General features: G+C 43.9%; 1 protein-coding gene across 1 annotated transcript in view; it reads left to right on the top strand.

The window, feature by feature from the left end:
* The first annotated feature begins 875 nt into the window (after window positions 1-875).
* Window positions 876-24,901, top strand: part of ftcd (formimidoyltransferase cyclodeaminase) — a 41,568-nt gene continuing 17,542 nt past the window's right edge. Inside the window, exons 1-8 of the mRNA XM_060828171.1 lie at window positions 876-929; window positions 3,014-3,197; window positions 4,610-4,738; window positions 9,422-9,510; window positions 15,395-15,574; window positions 17,995-18,132; window positions 18,402-18,533; window positions 21,547-21,608. Of these exons, the coding sequence (XP_060684154.1) occupies window positions 876-929; window positions 3,014-3,197; window positions 4,610-4,738; window positions 9,422-9,510; window positions 15,395-15,574; window positions 17,995-18,132; window positions 18,402-18,533; window positions 21,547-21,608 (968 nt within the window). The remainder of the gene's footprint in view (window positions 930-3,013; window positions 3,198-4,609; window positions 4,739-9,421; window positions 9,511-15,394; window positions 15,575-17,994; window positions 18,133-18,401; window positions 18,534-21,546; window positions 21,609-24,901) is intronic.

Here is a 24,901-nt window from a genome sequence, read left to right as displayed (position 1 = left end):
GTCTCTTCATAACTGAAACGCATCATCCTGGTAACTCTCCTCTGCACCATCTCCAGTGCTATCACATCCCTCCTACAATATGCCGTCCAGAACTGCACATAATACTCTCGTTGTGGACTAACCAATGTTAGGTGAAGTTATGAAGGAGTCTGATGAAGGAGCAGGGTTCCAAAAGCTTGTGATTTCAAGTAAATCAGTTGGGCTATAACATGGTGTCTTGTGATTTGTGACCTTATATAGTTCCTCCTCTGTAGCTTTATACCTCAGCTAATGGAGGCAAGTATACTATCTGACTTTTTGACCACTTTATTCACCTGTTCCTGACACCTTAAGGGACCATTTTAAATGCACCACCAAGGTCCCTTTGATCCTTGTAGGAGCAAATTACTACAGATGCTGGAACCTAACCTTAAAAAAAAGTGCTAGTGATCACAGCTGGTCAGGCAACATCCAAGCTAATGGTTTGAGTCTAGATGCCTATTCATCAGAGCTGATGAGAGCTCTCTGATCCTTGATGCGTCCCTCAGATCCTACCCTGGGACAAAGGGCAAAAGTAAAATATAAATGAAAGACCAACTCAAAAGTGAAGTAATTAATGCTGCAGTTTGGCACATGTTGCGTCCCCTTTAAGTGCTGGTGTCTACTAATCTGGTCAATCAGATGTTGTGTCAGGATCCTGTTCTTCTAGTAACTGATTGATAGACTGTAAAAAGGTCAGTGTGGCTGTAATGTGAGCACACATATACACACACACATTAAAGGTAAGTATTGTCATAATGAATAGCTGTGAGTGCAGAGTGAATTAGCAACCATCCTCTGAGGAGGGTTTATTCTGATCTCCTTTTTTGCAGGAATTGACGGATAGTTGGAAAATCATGGCCCGGCTTGTGGAATGTGTTCCAAATTTCTCCAACGGGCAGAATAAGGAGGTAAGGCTGGGATTAATGGTTGCTCAGTAATTTACCAGCTATCTTACCAGGACTACATTCAGAGATCAATCTGAAGACACAGTAAGACCAGCATTAGTTGAAGCTGAGGAGCTGCTGCTTATCAAGAGATGATTCCTAGATCAGCTTCCAAAATAAATTGGTGGATTTCAGAATTCAGACCAATTAGCTTGCTGAGTTGGGAATACATGAAATGGGCAGAATTTCTTCTCTTTTTTTTGTCACCCACTGATCCCTGTCTCTTGTACTGGAGTATCCCAGCATAGCATGACACTGGTGATCATTCAGCCCATCACACCCTGCCAGCTCTTTTGAAATGTTAGTCCTATTTTCCTGCTACTTCCCAATGCAATCTCTTCCCTTTCATGTTTATATCCAATTTCTTTTTGAAGGCTAGTGATTAATCAAAACATTTAATCAACTGTATCTAATCTCTTCTCTCTCTTTGGTCAAAGGAGGACAATTGCCCTCACCAATCGACTGAAGTTTCTACAAGCTGTCCTCCTAAAACCTCTTCTAGATCGAGAAGGAGAGGTGTGTGTGGTCTCAGAGGATGAGGGAGTGTCAAGTCAGGCAGGAGATTTAGAGGGGATGTAACGAAGATGTCTTTCACCCAGAGGGGGCTGGAGATGTACAATGCATTGCCCAAAATGGACGTTGAGACAACAAACATCACAACCTTTAAAATGCACTTAGATGAGCACTTGAAGTGCCATAAATTTCAAGGCTATAGGCCTCATGCGGGAAAGTGGGACTAATGTAAATAATAGTACGGTATATTTTTGGCAGTATAGATTTGATGGACTGAAAGGCCTCTTGTGTACTGTATGATTCTATGATGGAGAGGGGATTGTCAGGCCACAGAAGGAGAGTGGGTTGTCAGGACTGAGGGGGAGGGAGGGGCTGGTCAGGACCCAGAGGGAAAAGAGGGCTGTTGCCTACTGCAGAAAGAGGGGAGGTTGCCATGTCCAGTGGTGGGTTTTGGGATTTCATGTCCCAAGTGGTGAGGACAGTGTCAGGTCAGGGTCCAAGGTATGTAAGGAGTCAGGTAAGATATCATTGGAAGGAACCTGTGTAAGTCGAGGCTTCAGTTTAATAGTTACCTAGGAGTTAGAGAAGGTTGTTAATTATCTAATTGTTTGTCTAACTGCAGTGAACCCTCTAAACTCTCTGATTTAAATGGAGAATTTCTGAGAGTTACAGGCGCTGAGGAACTTTCAAATGCAATCTTCAACTTCCTGGGCAATTCCCTCAGAGTCAGAACGGGAGTGCAAGGGCGGGGGTGTGTGGTGCAGAAATCCAGACTTGGGAAGTAGCATCAACATCTCGGAGACAATTGGGAGGGACATGGGTTTAAGGAGGAAGTTGGAGGGAGGGTGGAGTAGGGGGAGGAAACGAAGTAGGGAGGGAGCATGGACAAAGACAAACAGAGGGGCAGAGGGCCTCCTGAGCCAAGAACCTGCCTTGTCTCCCAATGCCACCCACACCTCTCTACACAGACCACACTCACACCGAGACACCCACTCAGCCCCAAATCCACATCCCTTCCCACAAGCCAACATGCACGTGCCCACACCCCCAACCATACCCCCACACTAACACCTACATCCCTACCCACAGTACACCCCTACCCACAGCACACCCCTACCCAGACACCCATATCCATATATCAACACCCACTTCCAAACTGCATGAATTACCCTGTACATGACGTCACGTGTGATGTGTATTATGTTTGGATCCGTGTGCAGGCCAGTTCCTGAATGAGCGCATGTAGGTAATTGTCTGCACTTGCAGCTGTCTGCAAACATTGCCTCAAAACAAAAGCAAAGAATTCTGTCAAGCCAATTTTCCTTTTGGGATTGGACTTATCCATATTAACATCATCTGGCATCATAATTACATACAAGGTGCCAACTAGAGTGTCCTGGATTTGTCGAGATAATGTGCCCAATTAGTATCTCTTTCAGGTTTTGTCAGTCTCTACATTGTTGTTTAAAGTGTTTTACCTGTAACTGTTCCTCTCCGCTGTCTGAATAAGGCCTTTCCTGAATCCTCACTGCTAGGTTATTGATGCCATCGCTGATGCTATTTCACGGACTAATGGCTGCTCTCTGTTGGATGTGGATCCTGGTCCCTCCACTAATCGGACGGTGTATACGTTTGTTGGTTCTCCCGAGGCTGTGGTAGAGGGAGCATTGAATGCTGCACAAGTGGCCTTTGACCTCATCGACATGACGACACACAGAGGTGAGCTGGCAGGTGGCTAATTGTGAGGAGAACAGACAAGTGATGCCTGCCTGGTTGGTCAATAGCACACTGGTGCTCAAGGAGGAGTTGAGGACTGAGGACTTCTCCTCAAATTCCGTGCAATCCCTGCAGTGTTTATAATGCAGCCTGGAGTTTGCTCCTCACTGACCCGTCCCCACCACCCTCCCAATAACACTGTGTTCCTTAGCATTCCTGTTCCACACAATCTTGTGGACCCAAATTCATAGTCTGTCAACATCGACATGTATGTAAGTGTAAGCACAAGAGTGCAATGTTTATCTAATAACTTACTTTAAACTGAAACAAATTGTGGTTAGCACAGTGTGTGTGATAAACTCTGACTGTACCTCAGCGCAGAGTTGTGACCCTCAACAAATCTTGTGAGATAATAGTGACCTATCCTGTCTTTGATTAATTCAGGATAAGTTTCCTGCACCATTGGGTGTATTGATTTAAATGGCTCTGTTTACACTCACTCAGCAAACCGAGCTCAATGTGGCTCTACCTTAAGCAGTGTGTTGGCTTAGGTTTAGACCATTAAATGTGGTTTGAAATACACACAGCAGGTTGAATCCTCCCATATTTTGATGAGCTGTCCTTTTCAGGAGGCTGGTTGGAAGGTTCTCTCTGTTGGACTGTGAGTTTATTTCTCAAACCAGTTTCCACTGCTCACCTCATTAAATATACCACCTGCGTCCATGGCAACCTTCAATCATGTGGTGTCAGAGGGGCAGGCCCTAGTCACCATTGTCACTTTACAGCAGAACCTATCTAGCCATTCTTCTTCCCTGGCTTACTAGAGCAACACTCCTCTTATCTACCCATGTTTGTCTTATCTCTGTCTCTGGGCTCCCTTTGCATCTGTATGCTCACACCTTTGTTCCCCATCCCTAGTCAACAGTTCTTTTTCCGAGCTGCTATCAGTTCTGAAGAAGGGTCACAGGTCTCAACATTTACAATGTTTTCTCTTCAGAGATGTTGCCAGATCTGCTGAGTTTCTCCAGCAATTTGTTCTTGTTTGTCTCAGATTTCCAGCATCCACAATTCTTTGTTTTATTTTAGTAGTCCAATTGAATTTCTGGTCAATGGTAAATCCCCCCAGGATGCAGATAGTGGGGGAGTTCAGTAATGGTAACGCCATTGAATGTCAAAGGACAATGGTTAGATTCTCTTTTGTTGGACAAGAGTCGTAGAATCACAACATCATAAGTGTGATAGTGATTCAGAATTTGAGAATTGAAAATTCCCATCTCTAACTTGGAATTAATCTGAATTTCTCCTGTTTTGAATCAATGTTTTAATATTGCTTTTGTTCTTTTCCAAATGCATAGCTTTGAATGGTTAAGAGCTCCAAACTGCTTTGATTTTAATTTGACAATTTTTGCTCTTAGGTGAACATCCCAGACTAGGTAGTCTGGATGTTTGTCCCTTTATCCCAGTCCGGAATGTCGATATGGCTGATTGTGTTTGGTGTGCAAATGAGTTCGGCAAACGGCTTGCAGACAACCTGCAAGTGCCTGGTGAGTGCTTTTGAGAAAAACAAATGAGGACGATGATGGCCCAAAAACTGGTGGGTGGGTGAATATGCGTATGTGTGTGTATGTGGACTGGGAGGTCTGTGCGTAGGCCCAAATGTCAGAAGGACTGTGATGTATTGTGAATGTATTTATGTGTGAGAAAGAGAGGGTGTTGTGAGTGTGTGTTTTCGTGGGAGTTAGTGTATGTTAGTGTAATTGTGTGTGAGGGAGAGTGTGTGGGTGTCATTGGAAGTATGTGTAAGAGAGCTTGTAAATGAAAAAGAAAGATTGCATATGTCTGTGCAATTGTGTACGTAAAAGAGAAAGGGAGAGCATGTGTTAGTAAGTATGTGAGTGAGAAAGTGGGTGTGTTAATGTGAAAGAGTTAAAGTGAGATTATGTGTGTATATGAGAGAGAGATTGTATGTGAGCATATCTGTGAATGTGTGTGTTTATTAGTATGAGCGAGTCTCACAAGAATAAGATTGAACCATTCGGCCCGCCAATCTGTTCTGCTATCAGCCAGAATCTGATCGCCCAAATCTTACCAAATAAATATCTCATTCCTGTCACAGCCTGGTGGGGATGGAGATGGAGATGGAGATGGAGACAGGGACAGAGATGGAGACCAGAGTTACACACAATATTCCAACAATGACCTAACCAATGTCCTGTACAGCCGCAACATGACCTCCCACTTCCTATACTCAATGCTCTGACCAATAAAGGAAAGCATACCAAACACCTTCTTCACTATCCTATCAACCTACGATTCTACTTTCAAGGAGCTATGAACCTGCACTCCAAGGTCTCTGTTCAGCAACACTCCCTAGGACCTTACTATTAAGTGTATAAGTCCTGCTAAGATTTGCTTTTCCAAATTGCAGCACTTTACATTTATCTAAATTAAACTCCACCTGCTCATTGACCCATCTGATCAAAATCCCATTGTACTCTGAGGTAACCTTCTTCGCTGTCCACCATGCCTCCAACTTTGGTGCCGTCTACAAACTTACTAACTATACCTCCTATGATAACATCCAAATCATTTATGTAAATGATGAAAAGTAGTGGCCCAGCATTGATTCTTGTGGTACTCCACTGGTTCTCACCAGGAGAAACCTTGGTGAACACCTCACTGAAGTCCATATAGATCACGTCCACCACTCAGCCCTCATCAATCCTCTTCATAACTCAATCAAGTTTGAGAGACATGACTTACCATACAAAATCAGTCCTTGCCTTTTCACATAAACGTGAATCCTGTCCCTCAGGATTCCCTCCAACAACCTGTCAGGCTCAACAGTTTATAGTTCCCTGGCTTGTCCTTACCACCTTTCTTAAATAGTGGCACCACATTAGCAAACCTCCAGTCTTCCAGTACCTCACTTGTGACTCGATGATACAAATATCTCAGCAAGGGGAAGTGAGGACTGCAGATGCTGGAGATCAGAGCTGAAAATGTGTTGCTGGAAAAGTGCAGCAGGTCAGGCAGCATCCAAGGAGCAGGAGAGTCGACATTTCCGGCATAAGCCTTTCTTCAGGAATGAGGAAAGTGTGTCCAGCAGGCTAAGATAAAAGGTAGGGAGGAGGGACGGGGGAGGGGCATTGGAAATGCGATAAGTGGAAGGAGGTCAAGGTGAGGGTGATAGGCCAGAGTGGGGGTGGGAGCGGAGAGGTCAGGAAGAAGATTGCAGGTTAGGAAGGCTATGTTGAGTTTGAGGGATTTGACTGAGACAAGGTGGGGGGAGGGGAAATGAGGAAACTGGAGAAATCTGAGTTCATCCCTTGTGGTTGGAGGGTTCCCAGGCGGAAGATGAGGCGCTCTTCCTCCAGCCGTCATGTTGCTATGGTCTGGCGATGGAGGAGTCCAAGGACCTGCATGTCCTTGGTGGAGTGGGAGGGGGAGTTGAAGTGTTAAACCACGGGGTGGTTGGGTTGGTTGGTCCGGGTGTCCCAGAGGTGTTCTCTGAAACGTTCCGCAAGTAGGTGGCCTGTCTCCCCAATATAGAGGAGGCCACATCGGATGCAGCGGATGCAGTAAATGATGTGTGTGCAGGTGCAGGTGAATTTGTGGTGGATATGGAAGGATCCTTTGAGGACTTGGAGGGAAGTAAGGGAGCCAGCAATCACTTCCCTAGAGTTCTCAGATACACCTGATTAGGTCCTGGGGATTTATCCACTTTTGTGCATTTCAAGACTTCCAGCACCTCCTCCTCTGTAATATGGACATTTTTCAAATTGTCACATCTATTTCCCCACATTCTATATCTTCTATGTCCTTCACCATAGTAAACACTTAGTATTTTCACCATCTCCTGCAGCTCCACATTTAGGCTGCCTTGCTGTTCTACTGGGTTACCTTTTTGTTCTTAATGTATTTATAAAATCCCTTTGGATTCTCTTTTTTGCTATAGCTATCTCATGTCCTTTTTTTGCTCTCCTGATTTCCTCAGAGTGCAATGGGATCTTGATCAGATGGGCCAATGGGCTGAGGAGTAGCAAATGGAGTTTAATTTAGATAAATGTGAGGTGCTGCATTTTGGAAAGACAAATCAGAGCAGGACTTATACATTTAATGGTAAGGTCCTAGGATAAGCAGTATATTCCTACCACCTTTATACTCTTCTAAGGATTCTCTCGATGTCTCCTGTAGAAACCTGACATATGCTTCCTTCCTTTTCATAACAAAAACCTCAATTTCTTTAGTCATCCAGCATTCAGCCTTTCCTTTCACCCTGACAGGAATATACTTTCTCTGGACTCTTGTTATCTCATTTCTGAAGGCTTCCCATTTTCCAGCCATCCCTTTACTTGCGAGCATTTGCCCCCAATCAGCTTTTGAAAGTTCTCGAGTAAAAAATGAGGTCTGCAGATGCTGGAGATCACAGCTGCAAATTTGAAAGTTCTCGCCCAATAACATCAAAATTGGCCTTCCTCCAATTTAGAACTTCAACTTTTAGATCCTTTCTATCCTATTCCATCACTATTTTTAAACTAATAGAATTATGGTTGCTGGCCCCAAAGTGCTCCCCCACTGACACCTCAGTCACCTGCCCTGCCTTATTTCTCAAGAGTAGGTCAAGTTTTGCACCTTCTCTAGTAGGTACATCCACATAATGAATCTGAAAATTTTCTTGCACACACTTAACAAATTCCTCTCCATTTAAACCCTTAACACTATAGCAGTCCCAGTCTGAAACTTAAAATCCCCAACCCTAACTACCCTATTATTCTTACAGATTTGTTTCTCAATCTCAATCTAATAATCGACATGTGCCTATTTTTAAATTCCTGCCTAACTTTCTATATTCTCCCTTCAGATTTCCAATCATTTCCCTTCCTATGTCATTAGTTCCAATGTGTACAATGACCTCCTGTTGGTCCCTCTCACTTTTGAGAACATTCTGCACCCTCTCTGAGACATCCTTGATCTTGGCAACAGGAGGCAATACACCATTCTGATTTTTCGCAGCTGGCCGCAGAAATATCTGTCTGTGCCTCTGACTGGAAAGTTCCGTATCACAGTCGACCGCTTGGAACCCAAGTACCCCTCATTACATTAGAGTCATTCTTGGTACCAAAAACCTGGCTGTTCATGCTGCATTCTCCTGAGAGTCCATTACCCCCTACGTTTTCCAAAACAGCACATGTATTTGAGATGGGGATAGCCACAGCAGACTGCTGCACTACCTGCCTACTTCTCTTACCTTACCTGGAGGTAACCCATCTACCTTATTGTATTCCTGATGAAGAGCTTCTGTTTGACATGGTGACTCTCCTGCTTCTCGGATGTTGACTGACCTGCTATACTTTTCCAGCACTATCTCCAGCATCTGCAGTCCTCAGGTTTTCCTACCTGATTGTAGATGATGGACAGGCTTTGAAGAGTTAGGCGGTGAGGTTCCTCAACGCAGTATTCCTACCCTCTCGCCTGCTCCTGTAGCCAGTGTGTTTATGTGCTGAATCCAGTTGATTTAAGACTATCTCTAGCTTCCTTTGTAAGGTATGGTTTGGCCACTATTCTCTTTGCACCCTTGCCAGACAGGGGTAAATAATTTTTATTGTTCACACATTTGCTCTTTGAATGTTTGCCTTTGCCTATCCACCATCATTCCTTTTGGTAATATTTCCCAATCCATCACAGCCAACTCACACCATCATAGCTTCCTTTATTAAGATTCAGGACTCTATTGTCAGGACCTCACTCTCCATCTTGGGGAAGAATTCTATCATATTGTAGTGGTATTCCTCAAAAGATTGCTCACAATCTCTCATTACCAATTTTTCCTTTCTCAATACATAGTACTCAGTTTAAAATGACCTGTTCTGTAGTTATTTTCTCAATGGATTGAATCCGAACAAAACATCCTATATACACTTTAGGAATTCCTCCTCTATGGTATTTTGATTAATTTGATTTGCCTGATCTATATGCAGTTTAAAGTCATCCATAATTACAGATGGTCCGTCACCACATGTAACTCTGGTTTTCTGTTTAGTGCCATTCCTAACATCACCACTACTGAGTTTCTTGAAGGTGTACTGTCATACTCACTGTGAGACATAATACAAGATGGGCAGCTCCTTGTGAGGCTGGGTGGTGGGGGACATTCCTAAAGAAAATTCAGCTCACTGCTTCTGCAACTTGTGCTTATTCTAACAGCCCCTTTACTCTCCTTACAGTGTATTTATACGCAGAAGCAGCTCGTGATGAAAGACGGAGAACATTGCCCAGCATTCGTGCTGGTGAATATGAAGGGCTCCCGGAAAAGGTACGGGAACATAGGAATTAGCAAGCAGGAGTAGGAAGTTCGCACTTTGACCTCACTCTGTTGTTTAACATGGTTGATCTTATCTTGGTCACAACTCCATTTTCCTACCTGCTCCTTTTTATCCTACTTTTCATCAGAAACATATCAATGTCTTTCTCTAATCTGTTGATTGATTTTTCGTCAGTATTCACACTGGAACAAGACAATGTTCTGGAAGAGAATACTGAGGTACAGGCTACTAGACTAGATGGGATTGAGGTTCACATGGAGGAAGTGTTAACAATTCTGGAAAGTGTGAAAATAGATAAGTCCCCTGGGCCAGATGGGATTTCTCCTCGGATTCTCTGGTAAGCCAGGGAGGAAATTTCAGCGCCTTTGGCTTTGATCTTTATGTCATCATTGTCTACAGGAATAGTGCCAGAAGACTAGAGGATAGCAAATGTTATCCCCTTGTTCAGGAAGGGGAGTAGAGACAACCCAGGTAATTTAGACCAATGAGCCTGACTTTGGTTGTGGGTAAAGTTTGGAAAAGGTTATAAGAGATAGAATTTATAACCATCTAGAGAGGAATATGATGATTAGGGATAGTCAACATGGTTTGCGAAGGGTAGGTTGTGCCTCATAAACCTTACTGGGTTTTTTGAGATGGTGACCAAACAGGTGGATGAGGGTAAAGCAGTTGATGTGGTGCATATGGATTTCATATGGTTTTTCATGTAAGGTGTTTGATAAGGTTCCCCACATTAGGATATCGCACAAAATACATGGCATTGAGGGTGATTTAGTGGTTTGGATCAGAAATTGGCTAGCTGAAAGAAGACAGAGGATGGTGGTTGATGGGAAATGTTCATCCTGGAGTTCAGTTACTAGTGGGATACCGCAAGGATCTGTTTTGGGCCACTGCTGTTTCTCATTTTTATAATGACCTGAATGAAGGCATAGAAGAATGACACTAAGTTCAGTGGAGTTATGGATAGTGCTGAAGGATGTTGCAGGTTACAGAGGGACACAGCTAAGCTGCAGAGCTTGGCTGAGAGATGGCTAATGGAGTTTAATGCAGAAAAGTGTGAAATGATTTACTTTGGAGGGAGCAACAGGAATAAAGAGTACTGCACTATGGTAAGATTCTTGGTAGTGTAGATGTTCAGACAGATCTTGGTGTCCAGGTACACAGATCGCTGAAACTTGCTGACCAGGTTGATAGGATTGTTAAGAAGGCATACGGTGTGTTAGCTTTTATTGTTAGAGGGATTGAGTTTTAGAGCCTCGAGGTCATGCTGTAGCTGCACAAAACTCTGGTGCAGCCACACTTGGAGTATTGCATAGAGTTCTGGTCACCACATTACAGGAAGGATGTGGAAGAGTTGGAAAGGGTGCAGAAGAGATTTACTAGGATTTTGCCTGGTATGGAGGGAAGGTCTTAAGAAGAGAGATTAGATTAGATTCTCTATAGTGTGGGAACAGGCCCTTCGGCTCAACCAGTCCACACCGACCCTCCGAACAGTAACCCACCCAGACCCAATTCCCTCTGACTGGTGCACCTAACACTACGGGCAATTTACCTGACCAATTCACCTAACCTGCACATCTTTGGACTGTGGGAGGAAACCGGAGCACCCAGAGGAAACCCATGCAGACATGGGGAGAATGTGCATACTCTACACAGACAGTTGCCCGAGGCCGGAATCAAACCTGGGTTCCTGTGTTCTGAGGCAGTAGTGCTAACCACTGAGCCACCGTGCCACCCTGGTAAAGGCTGAGGGACATTAGGCTGTTTTCATTAGAGAGAAGAAGGTTGAGAGGTGACTCAAATTGAGACATATAAGTTAATCAGAGAATTAGATAGGGTGGATAGTGAGAGCCGTTTTCCTTGGATGGTGATGGCTAGCATGAGGAGACACAGCTTTAAATTGAGGGGTGATAGATATAGGACAGATGTCAGACGTGTTTTCTTTATTAGAGAGTAGTAGGGGTGTGGAACACGCTGCCTGCAACAATAGTAGACTAATCAATGTTAAGGGCATTTAATTAATTGGATAAAAATATGGATGTAAATGGAATAGTACAGGATAGATAGACTTTAGATTGGCGCAACATGGAGGGCTGAAGGGCCTGTACTGCGCTAGAATGTTCTATGATTCTGCCTCCACCGTACTCTGTGGCGGTGGGTTCCACAGATTCTCATCTCCTCATCTCAGCTTTGAACCTACCTCCTTTCACTCTATATTTATGACCCACAAGGAGGGGGAAGCATCTGTTCAGCATCCACCTTATCAATCCCCTTTCGCATTTTATACACCTCAGTCTGATCCTGCGAACTTCTGAACTTCAGCCAAATATAAGCCCAAGCTATTCAACCCCTCCTCACACAACAGCCCTTTCATCCCTGAAATCAACCTTGTGAACCTCCTCTGAACTGCCTCCAATACCACCATATCCTTTCTCAAGGAAAGAGACCAAAATTAGACTCAATATTCCAAATGTTGTCTCACCAATGCCTTATGTAATTGTAACAATACTTCTTTATTTCTATAATCCAGTCCTTTACAATAAAAGCCAGGATTCCATTTGCCTTTCTTATTATCGGCGGCACCTGCATACACACTTTCTGGGATTCATACACAAAGATACCCAGGTCTCTCTGCATTGACACACTTTGAATCTGTTTCCCATTTAAATAATAATTTGCCCTTTAATTTTCCAGCCAAAGTGGACAACCTCACACTTCTCCACATCAAACCCCCTCAACCAAATTCTGGCCCATAATGCAGGAAGGATTCAAGGCCACACATTACCCTAAGGGTGGGAGGGAGGGGTGCGCTTGAGCCCGCCCCACCAGCCAGCTGCTCCACATATTCATCAACCTTAAGTTTAATGCAGATTAATTCTCGGTCTCTCTCACTTTCTGATGCTTTCTTAGCTGATCACACTCCAACTTTTCAATAGGAAACTGTACAACTTCAACCTCCTCCTACACCTTCCAGGCTGACAGACTGGTGCAACAGTGAATGAGGGAATGCTGCATTGTCACAGCAGTCATTCCCAGGATAAGATGTTCCCAGATATGTTCTGATCTAACTGTCCAGAGGTGTTTATGAATCAGGTGGGACTTGAACCCCAACCTCCTGTCTCATAGGTAGGGACACACAACACTGCACTACAAGAGCACCCAAGATAACAATTCAACTGAGGTCAAAAAAACCTGTTCTGGCTGGGTAGACATTAAAAATATCAAATATTTGAGATTCTTAAAGAGGGGATGAATATAGATTTGAAAACCATGTTCAAGAAGGCCACTAGCTCTTGAACCAAACCGGGAGACAAAAGATGAGTGGGAAAAGGCTGGGAGAATCAGATAGTCAGATGAGGCCTAGCCATTAGAGACCTATTTGTTTGTGGGAGCAGGCAGACAAACTGTCTACCAGTTTACCAGTCATAGAGGTCTACAGCATAGAAAAAAGGTTCTTTGGCCCATCGCGTCAGTGCCTGTTAAAAACAACCACCTAACTATTCTAATCCCACTTTCCAGCACTGGGCCCAGAGCTTTGTATGGCATGCATCACGAGCGTACATCTAAATACTTTTTTTCAATGTTATGAAGATTTCTGCCTCTAACATCTTTACAGGCAATGAGTTCCAGATTCCCACCACCATCTGAGTGAAGCAGTTTTTCCTCACATCTTCTCTAAACCTTCTGCCCCTTACTTTGAATCTATGCCCCCCCCCCCCCCGAGTCATTGATTCCTCCATCAAGGGGAAAAGTTTTGTCCTGTCTTTGCTCATTATAATTTTGTACATATTAATCATGTCCCCACTCAATCTCCTCTGCTCTACGGAAAACAGCTCCAGTCTGTCCAATCTCCAGTCCATTCTGGTAAATCTCCTCTGCACGTCCCTCCTATATTGTAGATTCCGGAACTGCACACAATACTCTCACTGTGGCCGAACCACCACCTTCCACAGTTCCAGCATCACCTCTTTGCTCTTAAACCCGATACCTTGGCTAATAAAGGCAAGTTACCATAAGCCTCCTTAACCACTTTGTCCACCCATCCCGATACCTTAAGGGACCATCGTACATGCACACCAAAGTCTCTCTGATCATTGGTGCTTCCCAGAGTCCTACTGTTTATTAGTCCTGATGGAAAGTGCACATAGGTATCATTCGTTTGTGCCTGAAAACTGCAGAGTCCATCAAGAGAAAGTAAAGTGGCTCCATTCCACAGCTAGTTTAGGATGCAACTTGAATGTTCAGATGCTGTGTGAACATTGGCACCTCTTCAGAACAAATCTAAGAACATAAGAATCAGGAGCAGAAGTAGGCCATTCAGCCCCTCTCAAGCCTCCTCCATCATACAATCATGGCTGATTTCATCTCAGCCTAAACCCTCTTTTCCTGTCCATTCCCCATAACTCTTCAAAACATGACTAATTAAAAATCTATCTTAAATTTATTCTCCTTAAATTTATTCAATGTCCCAGCATCCACCACACACTAGGGATTGAATTCCACAGATTCATAACCTTTTGAGACCAGTAATGTTCCGTTCTTATTTCTGTTTTTTTTTAAATGAGGGCGATCTCCAGAAAGTAGTTGAGGCCAAAACACTGATCCCTTTCGCCCCTAGAATTATATCCATCTTGAAAACATTCAAAGGGTATCATGCAGCATCTGTGCTTGTGGTTAATCAGTCGCCAGAGACGGTTCAGGAAGGGGAGGGAGGTTTCCGAGATGGTCCAGGTGAATTTGAGGTTGGGGTGGAAGGTGTAGGTAAAGTTGATGAACAGTTCAACCTCCTCATGGGAGCACGAGGCAGTGCTGATACAGTCATCGATGTAGCAGACGAATAGGTGTGGTGCCAATGTAACTGAGGAAGATGGACTGTTCCACATATCTGACAAACAGGCAGGGGGTTGGAACAAGGTACTGAGAGTTGGATGATCAAATTGAATGGCAGAGCAGGTGCTGCTTCATTCTTCTTCCATTCCTCACTCAACAGACTGACTGGCCTCCTCCCACTTTTATTTTCTATATTTCCATGTAACAGCAATATACAAATTGACCAGGGAAAAAAAACCAGCAAACCTGAGTAGTGGGAGCAGTATAGAATGTAGCAAAGGAGGACAAAGGGGAACCAGTCAGTGTGACATCGAAAATGTGGAAAATCCTAAGGTCCATTGTCAAAGTTTTATTCTGAGCATTTGGAAAACAGTGGCATGATCAGATGAAATCAGCGTGGACAATGAAAGGGAAATCATGTTTGACACACCTACAGGAACTCTTCAAAGATGTACCATAGAGCTGATATGGGGGAGTCAGTGGATATGATTTATTTGGACTTTCAGAACACTTTTGACAAAGTCCCATGAAAGAGATTAGTTTCTAATATTAAGGTGCATGGGATTGTGGGTAAAGTATTGAGCTAGATAGGAAAGTGGCTGGCAGACAGCAAACATAACGTAGGAATGAGTGTGTTTTTTTCCCAATTGGAGAGTCGGGTACCACAGGGATCAAGGCTAGAACACCAGCTATTCACAAGATATATTTAATGATTTATTTGAGAGAAATAAATGTAACATGTCCAAATTTGCAAAGGGACTATTTGTTTCTTTCCCTCAGACTCAGATTTGTAGGAAGAACAGTTGGGACTGCAGGGTTTGGAGGTTGTTTGTTCTTCACTGTTCCTGCCACATTGGGCAGCTGGCTTTCTGTGGATCAAGGTCTTAGAGCAATTCTTGAAATCTCACTGGGGCTGGGATTGATTTGGAAAAGTTTGCTTTTTTTTTTCACTGGAGGCACCTGCAAGAAGAGGCTGAGGGAAGCCTCCTTTCCCTCGCAGCCCAGTGGCACGTCTGTATAATACAACAATTCGTCCTGTTACAGCTGAAGAATCCGGAGTGGAGTCCGGACTTTGGGAGCACGACTTTTGTCCCGCGCTGGGGAGCCACAGTGACCGGAGCCCGGAACTTCCTCATCGCCTTCAACGTGAATCTACTGAGCACGAAGGAGCAAGCTCACCGCATTGCCCTCAATATCCGAGAGCAAGGTCGAGGCAGGGACCAGGTTAGTGTCCTTCAACATTAGGTTGGCAAGAGATTTTAGTGATACTCTGCAATAAGTTACAGAATTGTTATGGTGCAGGAGGAGGCCATTCGGCCCATCATGCATTTGCTGGCTCTTCATATAAGTATCATTATTTATTGCCAATCTCCTACCTTTTCCCCACATCTCTGCACACCATTTATAATCAAATAACAAGTGTCTTGAATGCCTCAATGGAGCCTGCCTCCATTATATTTCCAGGCCGTGTAATCCAAGGAAATCTGCCGTCCCTACCCAGTCTGACCTACATGAGACTCCTGGCCCACAGCAGGAAGGAAATGAGGACTGCCGATGCTGAAGATCAGAGTTGGGATACTGGTGCTGGAAAAGCACAGCAAGTCAGGTAATATCTGAGGAGCAGGAGAATTGACATCAGGAATGATGAAAGGCTTATGCCCAAAACGTCGATTCTCCTGCTCCTGGGATGCTGCCTGACCGGCTGTGCTTTTCCAGCACCACACTATCGACTCTGGTCTCCAGCATCTGCAGTCCTCACTTTCTCCTAGTGAATTCCACACCCTTACCACTCGCAGTGTGAAAAAGATTTTCTCACATCGCCCATTGCTTCATTTGCATATTACTTAAAACCTTGTTCCTTTTATGAGTGGGAACAGCTTTTTCCTCTGTACGCTATCCAGTCTGCTCATGATGATGAGAAACTCTATCAAATCTCCTTTCACACTTCTTCTGTCCAAGGAGAACAGTCCCAACTTCGTTACCCTATCCTCATTACAGACCTTTCCCATTCTTGTAAACTACTTCTGCAATGCATTCACACCTTTCCTATAACAGCATGCAATACTCCAGCTTGTACAAGTCAGGAATATAAATTCTAGCCTCGGTGATGGTGATCGCGAAAAAGCCCACCTGGTTCCCTAATGTCCTTTAAGGAAGGAAATCTGCCGTCCTTACCCAGTCTGGCCTACATGAGACTCCTGACCCACAGCAGGAAGGAAGTGAGGATTGCAGATGCTAAAGATCAGAGGCAGGATAGTGGTGCTGGAAAAGCATAGCAGGTCAGGTAGAATCTGAGGAGCAGGAGAATTGACATGTAGCAGGAATGATGAAGGACTTATGCCCGAAATATCAATTTTCCTGCTCCTCAGATCCTGCCTGACCCGCTGTCCTTTTCCAGCTCCTGATCCACATCAATGCGGTTGACTCTTAATTGACCTCTGAGATTATCCTAGTAAATCATACAGTTCGAGGGGCAACTAATGCCAGCATTGTCCACATCCCAGGAACAAATGAAGAAAACAACCCCTTTAAAACAAATCTGTGTGTTCTTGGCCCCTCATAACAGACTGCATATGACATCCAAAAGTGTCCAGTTTAATTTTAAAAAAAAGAGACGTTTTCCTGACAAAGGATTCATGAATGGCATCTGCACGTCAACCAATGTGCACATGCCAACATCACACCCATGTTATTTTTATCCAACACATAAGGTGGGAATCACAAGTCAGGGATTCACTGCCATTCTAGCAAATCTGATTGTAAGGGTCATTGACTTGAAAGGAGGGAACAGCATGTATAAATCCAAGGTATGGAATCTGATAGTCCAGCACTACATTGAGCTGCAGTATGCAGACAAAGGTCGGCTGTTACACCAGGCCCTACCTCCTCGACACACATGGTGTCAGGTACATGGCAATTACAGCTATGTCATCATGGAGACCTCCATCAGGAGGCTGAAAGAACCAGTGATTAGGTCACAGGCAGAAATGTGCTGCTACATGTCAAAAGCCCTGACAAACTGGGGCAACAGGTGAACACACAGCAAGCACTCGATTAACTCCCAAACCAGTAGGATTCAGCAAGCAAGGTAGGTCCCATTCTGGAGCTCAAGGGCTAGGGGAGGAGTGAAGCAGAGTGAGGAATGGAGGAGGAGTGAAGCAGAGTGAGGAATGGAGGTGAAGTGAAACAGAGTGAGGAATGGAGGTAGAGTGAAGAAGAGTGAGGAATGGAGGAGTGAAGCAGAGGGAGGAGTGGAGGTGAAGTGAAACTCAGAGGTAGAGAGCATGATGTTTGAATATGAGCTGGGCTGCCATGAGGTGGGATAAAGAAAGTGTTTCAAGAATGTCGCATCAGATATTGAGAACCTGTGAGGGGAGAGTTCCCAAGGCAAAGCAGAACTTGCTGGAGAAACTCAGAACATCTGGCAGCATCTGTGAAGTGGAAACAGGGTTAACGTTTTGAGTCTGATGACCCTTTTTCAGAACCAAGCGTTCCCAAGTGTCAGTTTGGCTGAGGTGATAACTGTCACTGTTTCTGAGTTCAAACCTGTCGCGCGGAAGGTCTGCCTGAGAATTTATTGTAAGTTAACATTTTGAACCATTTTTGAGGGGTCACTTTCTGACTGATTGCTTGTGTTTGTGCAGCCTGGACGTCTGAATAAAGTGCAAGCTATTGGCTGGTACTTAGAGGAAGCTAATATTGCCCAGGTCTCCACTAATCTTCTTGATTTCGAAGTGACTGCACTGCACACAGTATTTGAAGAAGTCTGTAAGGATGCCAAGGTACTGTGAAAAGCTACTCATACTGTCATTTGTGCAGCCTCAGTTCCACAGCTGCACAAAGTAAACTGCATTGTCAAGAGCATGTCCTCACCACTCAGGCTATTTATAGCAAAAACAAGAAACAGTGACGACAGGACTCACACACTTCAACTTCAAATAACATTTATCACTCAGAGTAAGGGGATTTAAAAAGTGATTTTCCAGTTAGTACGCCAGAATTCAGACAGGAGCTCCATTGTTGTTCTAATAATGTGCTGTCCTCCCAATAGGATTTAGATTTGCCCGTCGTTGGCTCTCAGATTGTTGGTCTCGTCCCCTTGAAATCCATAATGGCTGCCGCGGAGTTTTATATGAAGAAAGAAAACTTATTTATCCTTGAGGAAGAGCATAAAGTCCGACTGGTATGTGTGCTGACTGCAGATGGCTTTGGTGGTGGTGGTGGTGGTAGTGGGAGGGGGGTGCATGGGTGAGTGGCACTGGTTTGATGCCTATTCATATGAGCAGCAGTCATGCTTGAGAACCAAATGATTCCTAGATCCCCTTCCCAGCTCAGGAGGTTTTGGTAATTCACTTCAACTGGTTGCAGGCAGGTGCAGGGAAGCAGAGATTCTTCAGCAGTCAATGACCTGACCATGTCTGGGAAGGGAATCTAATCCTTACAATCGCATAAGCAGCACAGAAACAGGCTGTCCAGTCTTTGTTCCCCACAAACCTCCTGAATCCCACCTCCTTTAATTCTATCACCAGAGCCATCTATCAAGTACTTGTGTCAGGATATCTGTGACAGAGTTCCCACAATGGCTGTGAGGAGGTTGTGTTTCTCTCGGTGAAGATGATTTTCCTGAATTTCCTCATGGACTTCTTAATAAATAGTTAATGTTTACAACCTCCAACACTAGTGAAATCTTGTCAATTCCCATAACAAAAATCTCAGTGCTTTGTCTGTTTGTCATTATGTAACATATGTTTGTAAAGTTTGAGCACGAACAGGGGTCACTCAGCCCCTTGAGTGCATGCTAGCTCTCTGTTCAAGATAAATCAGTGGGCCCACTTCCTGACCCTTCTCCTCTGCTATTTCTCTCATTTCCAATTTGAATGTCTCAATTAAACCTGCCTCCATTGTCTCTCTCGGACACAGCATTTGAGAACTTAACCATTTGCTGTGTAGAAACTACATTTTTCTGTCATCATTTTGTATTTTATCCATCCATGTTCTGCTTGTTTCTTCTGATTCCCTTTGTCAAAGAGAACATTTATTCCAAATGGATCAAAATACCTTAGGATTTTAAAAACCGCCATCAAATCTCTCAATATACACCTCTCCAAGGAGAGTAGTCCTAGCTTCCTTAGTTCATCATCATAATTGAAGTACCCTCATTTCTGGATGCTTTGTCTCTGAGTCTTCTCTACACCTTCCTAAACCTTCCTAGTTGAGGCTGAATCAATGTTTTAGCAAGTTTCATTAAAACTTCCTTGTCTTTGATCCCTAGGTTTTGAGTTATGAAGTCCAGGGACTGATATTCCTTCTTGCCCATGTCCTCAAGCTTATTCAGTCACCTTCCATCATTTGTACTCATATACGCCAAGATTCTTTGGAAGTGTCACCTTATTCTTCTCACCGGTGAATGTGAATGGTTTTGCATAGCTCTGCATTACGTATCATCTGCCACTTGTCTGACAAATTCACCACACTGTCTATGTCACTCTGAATGCTAATACTTTCTTCCTCACAGTTCACAGTGCTTCCTTACCTTGTGTCATCTTCCCTCACATATTCTGTCTACCATCTGGCCACTGGATGTCCTCCCCTGAGGCCACTATGTCCCGCCTCGTTTGCCTTTGACCTGGTTCTGCTGCACCTCTACCCTAACCTTGGTGAAGTGTAACTGTCCCTCCCTTTGTCCACACAATAATATACAGAATACTGATCACAGTTCTCAGCTGCATGTGACTGTCAAAGTTAGAGTAGCATCATCAGTAACATGTTTGCTTCCCATTATACTACAGCACCCACCCCACACCCCCAGCCCAAACCCCATTCCTCTTGGACTTTTCCAAGTGGGGTGGCATGATGGCTCAGTGGTTAGCACTGCAGCTTCATAGCATCAGGGACCCGGGTTCAATTCCAGCCTCGGGTGACTGTCTGCGTGGAGTTTGCACATTCTCCCCGTGTCTGCGTGGGTTTCCTCTCATAGTCCAAAGATGTGCAGGTCAGGTGAATTGGCCATGCTAAATTGCCCATAGTGTTAGGTACATTAGTCAGAGGGAAATGGGTCTGGGTGGGTTACTCTCAGAGGGTCGGTGTGGACTTGTTGGGCCGAAGGGCTTGTTTCCACACTGTAGGGAATCTAATCTAATCTTTTCCAGTGTACATGGAATGCATAACTTCATATGTAGAATGAGATTATTATAGGCTATCCGACCATATTATATGTGAGTGGTACACTTCCATTGGACCATATCAGGTATATGTGCTTGCCATAATCAGCAAAGTACAAACCGATGTTTAAGATGCTACTGTTTTTCCTAACTCCATGTTCATTTGAACTGCACTCACCTTAGCTTTTAATTTCTGTTAAAAATTTGGGTGACTGAATGGAATTAGGATACTGGCCAGCCATGAGACTGGAGGGGCTGAATGCTCTTCTCTTTGCATTATTCCATGTTCTCAAATTCAGGATTCACAGTGCACCAGTTATAGTTTAACAGGTTTATTTAAGATTTAGAGATGCCGGTGTTGGACTGGGGTGTACAAAGTTAAAAATCACACAACACCAGGTTATAGTCCAACAGGTTTAATTGGAAGCACACGAGCTTTCGGAGCGACGCTCCTTCATCAGGTAATCACCTGATGAAGGAGCGACGCTCCGAAAGCGTGTGCGCTTCCAATTAAGCCTGTTGGACTATAACCTGGTGTTGGTGTGATTTTTAGGTTTATTTAAAACCACAAGCTTTTGGAGTGCTGCTCCTTTGTCAGGTTAAATGGAGGGCGGTGCATAGGCACAAAATACATGGAGAAATAATGACAAGATAATTCCAAGTAATTAAGAGTGTCAACAGATGAGTACAAATAGTGTGAGTAGAGTGTTGACAGGCTGAAAAACAAGTCTTTGCAGGTGAATAAAGTGTCGACAGCTGAATAGCAAGTGAAGGGATGACCTATGAACTGATTAATTAAGGCAGGGAGATAATTACTAATTATCAAATACAAGATCGTGCTCGAGACAAACTAAATGGCTGGGAATAACATGAGTGGGTATCAGAGTCGCATGAAGAGTGCTAACCAAAGTAACAAGTAGTGAAAAACTGTACAAACTAATTAAGGTAGCGAGATAATTACAAGTAATTAGTAATCACTGGTATCTCCATATCTATGTTCCCAATAACAGTGTGACTGCATCTACTTTGCTGCAGGTCATCAGCCGACTGGGCCTTGATTCTCTTGCTCCTTTCAATGCTAAAGAAAGAATTATTGAGTAAGTGCTTATTGCTTATGAAGAATTAGTTTGCATTGTTTCGAAACAGAACATAGTGCTTTACAGCAAGAAACGGGCCTTTCAGCCCAAGATGTTGTGCCAAACATGATGCCAGATTAAATAAATCTTTTCTGCCTGCCCTTGGTTCATATCCCTCCATTCCTTTTATATTCATGTGCTTATCTAAAATTCTCCTATCATAGCTGCCTCCACCACCATCCCTGGCTGCACTTTCCGTACGTCTACCACGCTCTGTAGAAAAAAAATGCCCCTCAAATCTCCTTTGAACTTTTCCCCCCTCACCTTAAATGCATGTCCCCTATTTTTAGGCATTTCAACTCTGGGGAAACGATTGTGACTGTCAATCCTATCTATGCTTCTCATAATTTTACAGACTTCGATCAAGTCTCCCCTCAGCCTCTGCTGCTTCAAAAAGAAACCCAATTTTTCCAGCCTCTCCTTTTAGCTCAAACCCTCTAAGCCAGGCAACATTCTGGTAAACCTCTTCTGCACCTTCTCCAACACCTCCATATCCTTCCTGTCATGTGGCGACTAGAATTGAATGCAGTACTCTAAGTGTGGCCTTACCAAAAGTCTTATAAGACTGCAGCATGACATCCTGACATCCTGACTCTTGCACTCAATTCCACAAACAATAAAGGTAAGCATGCTATATGCCTTCACTACTACCCTACCTACTTGCATGGCTACGTTCAGCGAGCAAAGGACTTGATCCCTCTGTACATCAATGCTGTTCAGGGTGTTGCCATTAACTCTCTACTTTTCCTTAACGTTTGAACTCCAAAGTACAGCACCTCACACTTACCCAGATTAAACCCCATCTGCCAATTGTCTGCCCATATCTGCAACTGATCTATACCCCACTGTATCCTTTGACAACCTTCTACACTATCTACAACTCCACTGATGTTTGTATCATCTGCAAACTTACTAACTCAGCCATCTACATTTTCGTACAAGTCATTTATATAAATCACAAACAGTAGAGGTCCCAGTATGGACCCTTGTGGAACACTACTAGTCACAGACCTCCAGCCCGAGAAACACCCTCTGTGGGTAAGCAATTCTGAATCCACCATGCATCTTAATTTTCTGGATGAGCCTACCATGAGGGACCTTGTCGAAAGCCTTATTAAAATCTATGCAGACAACACCCACAGCCCTACCCCTCATTCATCACCTCCTTGAAAAGTTCAATCAAGTTAGTAAGACATGACTTGCCCTGCACAAAGCCATTCTAACTGTCCTTAATTGTGCCATGCATTCCCAAATGCATGTAAATTCTATCCCTCTCTCCAATAGGTTCCTAACCATCGATGAGACACCCCAGTCTATAGTTCCTGGATTATCCCTATTTCCTTCTTGAATAGAGAAATAACGTTAGCTCCTTGCTGGTGCTCCGGGACCTCCCCGGTGGCTATTGAGAAATCAAAGATCCTGGTCAAGGCCCTAGCAATCTCCTCTCTGCCTCTCTCAATAATCTGGGATAGATATCATTAGACACTGAGGAATTGTCCCTCTTAATGCTCTTCAAGAGACCCAGTACCGTTTCTTTCTTGATCTCAAATAGCATATTAGCATTCTGCACACAAATCGCACTATCTACCTATCCTTCTCCTGGGAGAAATAGCATTTTGGTGACCCTGTCATGTTATATAAAGGAACAACGAGAAAAGATCTGCAGTTGTTTGATGTGAGACTAGTCAAACTACAAGAGTAAACACATGTTTCCCAAAATGTCATTGAAGCAGGACCCTCCTCTTTGAGAGTCATAATCCCTCAGTGAGATTCCAGAAGGAGAGAGTGTAAAGACTGATAAATCAAACAAAATTACATTTTGTACACACCAATGTATCTGTCCAGTATCACCAGGACCCTCACTTCCAAGTGTTACCTTGTTTATCTGGTGCAGGGAAAATCAGGTCAATGGGTGACAAGAGACCTGAGGGTGTGGAGGAGTGGGGAGGGGTAGGCCAGTGAGAGCAGGGTTGATGAGGGGTAGTGTAAGGTCAACGAGGAGAGAGTGTGGCTGATGAGGAGTGACTGGATTGGTGAGGAGGGAGTATGGTGGGTGACGTGTAGAATGGGGTTTTTTGAGGGGGAAGCATGTGAGTCGGTGAGCTTGGGAGAACAGCTTTTGTAACTCAGTAAGGGTGGCACATTCTCTCCAAAATTTGCCAAGCCAAAACAAATGTCGAACCAGTAGATTGGCAATGACAAAAATAGAATTTGGAAAGGATGAGCATTAAAAGGTGCCAAGCAGCAGAGCTAATTAATAAAACAATTTTTGCATTTTTACTTAAGAAGGAGATATACTAAATCCTTATCAGCAGCGAGGAAGTACAGAGGCTGAGCTGAGGACACATTTGTGAAAGATTCACTGGCCTCATTGAAAAGTTGGGTGGGGGAGGGATTAAAACCGAATGGCTCTCAGCCTGGGTTTTCATTCTGTCCCTGATCAACGTACGAATAGAATTTTGGAGCAGGAGGAGGGGAAGGAAGAGGAGGGACAATGTGTTTAAGCACTCAGCCCTGTGCATATATATATTTTTGTGTATATGTCTGTGATTCTGTGTGTGTTTGTGTCTCTGCATGTCAGTAATAGAGCCACAATTATTTACAATGTACATTGCTGACTTTGATGAGAAAAGTGAATGTACTAAAGCTATGTCAGCAGGTGGCATAAAAACAGGTGGGAAGGCAAGTGGTGAATATGACACCAAGAGTGTCATGTAGACAGGTTTGGTGAGTGGGCACAAGCTGGACAGATGGAATATAATGTGGGAAAATGTGAGAAACTTTGGCAGGAAGAATGAAGAGCTGAGTAACATTTAAATGGAGAAGGCTGCAGAAAGCTACAGCCCGGAGGGATTTGAGAGTTCCTGTCTGTGAATCATAAAAACTAGAATCCAAGTTCAGTGAGTAATAGAGAATGCAAATTGAGTATAAAAGTAGGAAGGTTTTACTATTCCAGACCATTAGGGGGGAGAGGAGAGAGTTACAGGATGTTCCCTGAGCTGGAAAGTTTCAGTCATGAAGAGAGATTGTACACACCGAGGTTGTTCTCCTTCAAAAAGAGGAGATTGATAGGGGACATGATGGAGATGTATAAAATTATGAGGGATAGAGATAGGGTGGACAGGAAGAAACTTCTGCCCTTGGTGGAGAGATCAATTACCAAGGGCATAGATTTAAGTTAAGGCGCAGAAAGTTTAGAGGGGATGTGAGAAAAAATGTTGGTTGTGGGAATCTGGAACTCACTGCCTGTATAA

The sequence above is a fragment of the Hemiscyllium ocellatum genome, chromosome 7, assembly GCF_020745735.1.
Source record: "Hemiscyllium ocellatum isolate sHemOce1 chromosome 7, sHemOce1.pat.X.cur, whole genome shotgun sequence".
Taxonomy (NCBI): domain Eukaryota; kingdom Metazoa; phylum Chordata; class Chondrichthyes; order Orectolobiformes; family Hemiscylliidae; genus Hemiscyllium; species Hemiscyllium ocellatum.
The sequence above is the reverse complement of the archived record's forward strand: the minus strand, read 5'-3'. Positions and strand labels throughout refer to the sequence as shown.